Below are 8,577 nucleotides of genomic sequence, written 5' to 3'. Positions count from 1 at the left end.
CATATTACATCACCCTCCTTTCTATTTCCTTTGCTGTGCCAAAAATGGCAGCCATGATAAGATTTATTATAGCGTTACATATGTACGCCCAGGGCAACAGTCAGAATAACTTGAACTAATTGAAACTGGATAACTACATCATTACCAGTTGTGCGGTTAATTCTGGGTCCACATAAAAAGAGTGTGTCTCATGCTGAGGTGAATATAGCTTACAGTAAGCTGTTTTTGCACCTGCGATCACACTGAGCCATTGCTCAACAACACCAGGAGCTAACACCTGGTGGTGTTGGCATCAGCAGGAGAAAGAAGGCAGTGGAGTTAAGCTGCTTTGCTTCTTGTGGGGCTCAAAACGCTATGCCCAAGAATTTTCCAAATGACCTTCTTGTTGAGATCAGTCACAGAAAATACTTTGAAAAATAATAATGGGGTCCCTGAGCACCCCCTGAGGGTGGCCGACGAGGCACTCTGTCTCCCTTCTCCTGATCTTAACTCTCCCATTATCAACTTTTGTGCAAAGTATTGCTTTTTCTTTTCTTTTTGGGGATAAGAGAAAACCAAAAGGAGCCTGAAAATCATGCTGAGGAGAAACAAAAGCTATTACCATGGTGCTTTATTTCATCGCTGCCCTGTGGTTGCTTAGATGGGCCCCCTTTACCACTGGCAAAAAAATAAATAAATAAATAAATAATAATAAAATATCACAACCATTAAATACTCCTGCTTTCTTCTGGCAAGCTACTTTCAAGACAGGAACATTTGCTCAGTCATGTTTTCTTCATTCTCTCTCTCTCTCTTCTAGTATTAGTGTCATTTTGGAAGCATTTGCTCACTCTCTATCACCCCACCTCCTCCTCCTCATCTCCTTCCTTCTCTGCTCTTCCGCCTTCTGTCCTCTACTCATTCTTTCTCACCCTCTCATCCTCTTTATTCTCCTTCCTGTCCTACTCAGACAAGATAACGTGCAGCACTCATTTCTAGCTGTGTGACGACTTTGCACAGCCAGTTCTGTCTTTTTCTATTCATGTCATGTACTTCATATATAGTGCCTAGTGGTGAATTACAGTATATTTCATAGCCTCAGCTAAAAAGAGTGAAAAAATGAACATTACATTCATGCTTGGAATAGTGCCACCGAAACATGCAGCAGCATTGCTCACAGCCGGTGTTAAAATGCAGCCATACTATATATATATATATATATATATATATATTTATTTATTATGATACCATGGGGGGAACAATACTAAAGGGTCAGTGAACTCAGTCACATTATAAATCGCCACAGTGGTTTCTCCTCTGGCCACAACACAAGATCCACGTGTCCCTTAAATCATTTAAACAAAGAGCTATATTCATTCAACTTTTTTTTTTTTTTTTTTTTTTTGTAATGTGGAAAGCCATGAAAGCCTCCTGAAAATGTTGTGCTTGGCTACCATAACGGGAAGGTGTGTGTATGTGTAAGCGTGTGTTTTTGCGCTCGGCCGCTTGGTGGCAACCTGCGCTGCGCAGCCACAACACCAGATCCAAATGTTACCTCATGAAGAACCCGGGACTCGTCCTCGCCACCCGACACACCGGGTTTTCCTCCTCGGCACGCTCCGACCACGCTTCTGTGACTGCATTGCAAGTTCCTTCTCATCCTTCCGCTCTCCGAGCAGCTGAAGTTATTGTCGGGGGCTGCTGTCAAAACTGAACTGCCGACCTTGACAGTGTGCGCCGTATAGAGGAACTTTACCGGGAGAGGGGGCGGGAAGGTTTGCGCTTCTCCCCAGAAGGAAAGGCTTCGAGGAAAAGTGTGTTGTTTCTCTTTGGAGAATCTGGAAGCACTCGGACAACGGCATGGAGGCTGAAGTTTAAGGCGCAAAGAGGAAGAGGAGAAGAAGAAAACTGCGTTTCAAGGACGCACGACGCGTAAAGGATGAAGTATGAGATATATCTTTTTGCGTCTTACAGGTGCAGTAAGAGAGCCTGATTGTATTTGGACTTAATCTGGATGCATCTGACTGACTTCATCAAAGAAGTCAACAGACGCTCCTTCGAGACGCACTCGTGGGAAAATATAACCCTGACACACGGGGCTTGTGGAACTAGAGCGAATTTTAACTCTCAAGCACAGACAAGACTGTCTGACCGAATTTCTCCGGTCACCAGAGGCTACATCAGTGGCTCGGCTTTGCGCTCTCAGCTCTGTGCGCTCTACCAGACTGTAGTGGACGCGGATTCTTCACACAGTAAGAGACCCACAGACAGAAGAAGCACGCCGGCATTCGGGGCACTGCTTTATATCTCAAGCTCACCGGGCACTTGTTGTCCAGTCTGTCCGGTTCTCAGTAACAATGTTTGAGGACCACTGGAACGGATCGATGTGGCGCGCCACATGGATTTTATTTTTCTCCTTACTCATCCACTCCGCACAAGCTCAAGGTAAGAGGGGCACCGACTCGGCACGGTGCCGATCAGTCATCGCGCAGGCCCACTGTGTGTCGGTACAGCTGTGCTGCTTGGGTGAATTTACATGTGAAGTTTCTTTTTATTTTTTTCCGGTGTGAAAGCAATGGATTTTGGATTTTCTCATTATTCTTTCCCTTTCGCACACATTTTATAATTTTCGTATTTGGTTACTTATCACACTGACACACACAGCTCTGATTCAACATTAAAAGCAGACTTTTTCCAAATCCCATATGCTTCACAACCTGAACTTAACATGTAGCTACTACCCAAACTTCGTTAATGTCCAGTCATGCTTCTCAGAAGTCTACCCAGTTAAATCCTATGTTTCATTTCTTTTTACACTCATCTTTTCACAACGTTCCTGCAACAACAGATGTAATGAGCGCTTCTAATGACACGTGTCATTAAGGGCCAAGCTGTTAAAATGTTAAGCTGATTAATAAGTACTAATGAATGAATCAGCCGTCTTTCCCCCGGAATCTAAACTTTCCGCGGCAAACAAGCGCAGCAGATAAACAGATTCACATTGATATGCGGCGATTAACGCTGGCACAATCACGCAGAGTATTGAATGTTGAAAATTAATTGGGTTTTCTGATAATTATGCAGCACAAGCAAAGAAGCGTGGTAGTTTACAGGGAATCGGTTACATCACTTGATTTTCCCTCTTTTATTTTTCATAAGTAGTTGCCTGAGTTGGAGCAGGAATGAGATTCTCTGCGCAATAATCCAACAAGAACCCTGTAATGTTCTTGTGGAGACTGGAAATACAGAGTAAGAGAGTTTGCTGTAACATCGAATATTCTTTCCTTTATTTTTCATGCAGCTGTCACATCCCTGCAGGTGTATTCATTTATTTATTTTTACATAAATACAATATGATGCTATAACTGATTATAATGTGTTCTCCAAAAGAAAAGCTACTTGTTCTGGGAAAATAATATCTGTTAAAGTCACATTTGAAGAGAAGCTTTGGTGCAGACATCTTCATCAGGCTCTATACTTGGGGCCAGAGCTAGCGTTGGCATATAGTCCCCAGCAAACTACAACTTAATTAGTTAATCTTGCCTGCTCAGGGTGCATTGTGCAAACATTGTATTGACTTGTTTGAAGGTACTGCAGCTATTTTGGGTGACACTGGATGATAAAATGAGGGATAAAACTAGTTTTTCTTCTGCTTTCGTCTATACTGCACAGTTTTCACTCTGTTAGTTGGGATTCAGGTATTGCTGCCACTGTGAGGAGGGAGTATTACCTCTCAAGACAGACTCTAAGCCCTCGGTGGTGCTCACTCAATAATACAATGCAGGAAATATGAATGAAAAAATAAAACAGGGAAGATATCCATCATTCATGAGGCCATATCCAGGTGCCTGACATTTACAGGAGATTGATAACCAGTGGGTCCCAGGGATTAAGAGTCTTGACATTATTGTTTCCTTTTACTCCATAACTGTACCTGCACTCACTGCCTGTATCTGATTTCAGATTCTCTCTTTCCCTCTGAATACTTTGCAGACTAAACCAAACCAAGCAAACTAAAAACAAACACATCACATACAGGAGTGGCCTGGAGAGAGGGCTTTGCCCATGTCTTTTGGATGTTCACGGGTGCATAAAGCAACATGCTTGCTTCCATGTGACTGTGTATGCTGGGGATGAAGTGAAGTGCTGCCAATCACTTTCACTCTGTTTCTGCTCAGTCCCACCAGCAGCAACCCTCAGATTCCATTACGTAGTCGCTCCTGGGTCAGAAAATGTAGGATTTAATTGGACTCTCTTCAGACCGTTCAGAGTGCAGCTCGTTGAAAGTGACCCTAGTGTGGGCCACTCTCTTTCCACCCGATGATTAAAGAACATGATGAGGCGACTAGCATGCCTCTGGATGGACATGTCGGCTGCTGCTTGCCACATTTTAATGACCAGTCTACTGAAACTGCTTTTTAACGACGGGAGAACGGCCTTCATCAGAACAAAGTGTGAGGAAGTCTTGCTGTAGGGCTTGTTGAGCACAGAAAGACGATCTTCAGTTCCTTTACGTTGCATCGTCTTATTCATCATCATCGTGAACAGCAGGAGAAAGAAAAATCTCACCGCTGATAAATATACTTCAGTTTGTGTCTGATGGCTAGAAAAACGTTCATTTGAACTGAGTGGTTTTGATGTTCATACAGAAAATGGGGAAGCATTACAAACAAAGACCCTTCAGCACTTAAACTTTCTGTTTGATTGCTGAGATGTGAGCACAGCCTTTGTTTTCCCCCCAAACTCACCCTGGATGTTTTGTCATAAAAGGGGTTTGGTCTCTCCCTGTATTGACTCTGTTCCTATGCTGAGGTCATGCCAAAACAATACCGGGCTTGCCTGCTGGTTTTGTCATTTTTTAACAAATCTATTTTGGAGCTCGGCACAGCAGGGTAGGGATCTGTTGGAATGTCATGTTTGACACACATACTTCTGGATCTTCGTCTCTTGATTAGGCCAACTGGATACAGCTTCACTTTAGGAAGCTTTTTGAAGACTTCTTTCTGTCAGAGATTTGCATCCATAAGTGTGGTTTGGACAGAGCATGTGCAAGGGGTGGGGGGTTTGATGAGGCACTGGCATAAGAATCAACTATTTTATCCTGTAAAGAGGATGCACAACATGTTTAGACATGTGGTCCATTTTTAGCTTTTTGCATTAGTAATGGACCTTGACGCAAAATAGAAGTCAAGGATGTCATCTCAATTTTAAATCTGTTAGGAGATTGGGTTGAAAATGTACCACTGGAATGAAATGCATGCAGTTTTGAAGAACCTCTTGACTGCTACAGAAAAATGTTAAATTGGATGCATTCTTATCACAAGCAAGAAAATAGGGTGCATAATCATATAAATGCGGTGGATATTTTCAGTGAGACAGTCAATGGCTTTCAGATGTCAAGCCTGACGCTCCTATTGCATGTGGCAGTATCACATTGTTGTGAGATCAAGGTTTTGCACCATTGAGGCATCTCGTCTTCTCCACCGTGTCATCATTGCATGTTTCTCATTTTGCTATTAATTCAGAAGCCAATCTATAAAGTGAAGGTGTAACTCGACGGATGTCTGAAGAGTTTTATTTACATAAAGTGGTGCTTTAAATAAAAAAAAAATATTGATAATTTTCTGTTAACCTTCAAAGCTGGTTTCGGTATGTAAAATGAGCGGATTTGGACAAAGCTAAAGTGAGGCGAGCCTCAGATAAAGGACCTTTTGAGATTGGAGTGTGAATGATTTGTGGAGACAGAGGGGTTGAGAGAATGTCTCCAGACTACAAATGTCCTGATTTGTCACTCATCTTAATTGACAGACTGGGGATCTTGGTTTCCTTGTAGCAGCTGTGCTCTGTGAAATGATTTACAAAAAGAAGGGGAGGGGGGAAAAAAAAGGACTGAGGCTGCCCTAGATCCTTACAGCCAGGACTACAATTTGGCAAAAGGTCACAATATATTGTTTTTAGTATTCAGGGCTGACAGGAAAACTCATGGTTAAAGTCCAATGATAGATTTCTCAGAGGGTTGTCCGGAGTTTCATGCCTCTACATTCAATAAAACAAATCTTCCAACCCAAGGTCTCTTGTAGTGACAAGTCCAAGAGAGAGACGAAAAGTATCTGGAAGTCCTTTTGTTTTTCTCTACTTAAACTTTTTTGAACTGTGACTGTTTTTATTGATCTTGATTTCCATTGAGAGCAACTTAAATACATTAAGTGTGTTTCCAAGTGAGACTGTCAGTATATTTAAATTTCCACAAATAGTAAAAATTCAAACAGGAATGTGCTAACAAAGCATTTGTTGGATTAGCCTAAGAGAAATAGAGACTCTCGAAACACACCCGTTTACTAGTGAAGAGAAAAAGGCAAACTCAACGTACACTTTTATGTTTTCTTTTGTTTGACTCCTGGTTTTAAAAGAGGTTATTCACAAGTGTTATACCAGGATAAACACATGTGGGAAAGAATTAATTCAAATAGAGAAATGTCACAGCAAGACATGTCAAGATGTGACAAGAGCATCATTATGTGACGGAGAGGTGAGAAGGATGGAAGAGGAGGGCGGTGGTGACAGATTGACAGATCTTTAGTGACATTCTTATCCAGATACAAAAATATACATGTGATGACCTGACATCTTCCTTATGTTAGCTCTTTAATCACACTGTTTGTGTCTATTCCCCACTTACTTTGTTTTTGGCCAGAGGCAAAGCCTCAGGATGAATGGAAGAAATCTGAATACCACATTAGTGAAGTTCTCACCAGCTGATAGGTGTAAATATGTCTCATTTCTGTTTATGCTCTCTCACACAGACTACCTACATCTTGCAGTGCAGTAATAGAAAAGCACATTTGGAATCAATATGTGCATCTTGGTACTACTGACCAAGCAGGACTAAGTCAAAACACATCTGAACATAAGGGGGCTGGTACCTGGAGTGTCTGATATTAGTCGATCAGGCTCTTTGGAATTTTTGTTCACACCGATGCTGTAAGATCCCATCTGGTTGTTGTCTGGGAGTTTTGAAGCCAGGTGAAAACCTCAGACTGTTTGAAGCTGTTTTGTGGGTGTCCATCACAATCCTGCTGTGGGAGGCTGCTACTATAGAGGATTTCTGTTAATTGAATTCTCAAACTGCAGGCTCAGCATCTAACACCATTTCTACTCTCCTTAACCAAATTCTAAACATATTGGCCAACTCCACAACTTTATGATCAATAAAGTGACTTATGAAACCCATGGCATATGACTCTATGAAGGATGTAAATTGCTGAGTGTATTTAGAACTGTTACATTTAGTTTGCTTTAATAAATTGGCCAAAAAAAAGAGGGTCTGATTTTGTGGGGAATCCAATTTTGGGATAATATTAACCGATTAGTTAGACAAATCTTCCATTTTGTTTTCTGATTCAAGTACTACCTTTAAGGTTTACTAGTTGAACTCTTTCCATCTCATTGTTTCTCCATTAGCTTGGTCCACATTTAACGCCAAACATTTGGAAAACCAGGCAACAATGGCTGTCATCAGAAGTAGAGATGCACCGGTCAATCGGCCGCCGATCAAAAAGGCCGGTTTTCTATCCAATCGGCCCAATCGGTGACCGGCCGGTCACTGTCGTCATTTCCGGTTTTTGGCCGGTCACGCTGACACGCATGCGCAGCAGCTCAACGCGGACAGCTCAAAACTGAACCAAAGTTTTTTTCCTATATTGACCTGTAAACTGGACTGAATGTTATGGTCAGTGTTCTAAATAAATCTGCTCAGGGGGCACTGTTGAAACTCACTATATCTTATTTTTGATGTTTTATTCTCAAGCCAAGTAAATATGGTGTCTATTGTATGATTATAATGATTTCTTAGATGGAAAATCGGTATCGGTAAAACCGGTTTTGGCAGGTCAGACCCCCTCAAAAACCGGAAATCGGTATCGGCCAAGAATTTTGCAATCGGTGCATCTCTAATCAGAAGTAAAAGGAGAGAATTCCTTCCAAGATGGTCTTACTTTCCCAGTGTTTGAGAAGGGCTTGGATGTGTCAGAAACATCCACATGCATATCAGTATGCAGATTTTACAATAGAACGTTGCATAACAAAATGTTAACTGGCAGTTGTTTTAATGTTGAGGCCGATCAGAGCATGTTTTATTATTGTTCTTACATTTGCCTTTCAAATGCTTTCCAAACAACTCCAGTCAACATGTGCATCACTGTTACATGTGCAGCAGCATCCTCTTCATTATTGATTTGAATGTATGTGACAAGACTGCCATCGACATGTCTTCAGAGCTTCAGCCACCACTGTCTGGGCACGCTGTGCTCACAAGAGTGAAGACGTTCCCTTTAGTGGCAGCTGTGTAAATGTGTAAAGAGAAAGGCAGGAAGGCAGGGAAGAATAGAGATATGTGTAAATATGTGTCATGCATTTTTGTCTTGAGCTTAATCGAGGTTTAATGTGCACAGCAACATTCTGCTTAACTCTTGTCTGTTTTTCTTGCATTTATTTCATACTGCCTGATATCATCTAATTTAGATAATCCTCCATAATAAACATAACAAAAGGCAGAATATTAGATTAGAAAATCTGCCTCTAAATCACAGTTCATTTTAT

General features: G+C 41.6%; 1 protein-coding gene across 5 annotated transcripts in view; it reads left to right on the top strand.

Annotated features, from left to right (window-relative positions):
* The first annotated feature begins 1,808 nt into the window (after nucleotides 1-1,808).
* Nucleotides 1,809-8,577, top strand: part of sdk2b (sidekick cell adhesion molecule 2b) — a 306,701-nt gene continuing 299,932 nt past the window's right edge. For all 5 annotated transcript variants that reach the window (XM_041974087.1, XM_041974085.1, XM_041974084.1 and 2 more), the window contains exon 1: nucleotides 1,809-2,424. In XM_041974087.1, coding sequence (XP_041830021.1) covers nucleotides 2,337-2,424 — 88 coding nt within the window. In that variant the 5' untranslated portion in view covers nucleotides 1,809-2,336. The remainder of the gene's footprint in view (nucleotides 2,425-8,577) is intronic.

The sequence above is a fragment of the Melanotaenia boesemani genome, chromosome 21 (genome assembly GCF_017639745.1).
Source record: "Melanotaenia boesemani isolate fMelBoe1 chromosome 21, fMelBoe1.pri, whole genome shotgun sequence".
Classification (NCBI taxonomy): Eukaryota; Metazoa; Chordata; class Actinopteri; order Atheriniformes; family Melanotaeniidae; genus Melanotaenia; species Melanotaenia boesemani.
The sequence above is the reverse complement of the archived record's forward strand: the minus strand, read 5'-3'. Positions and strand labels throughout refer to the sequence as shown.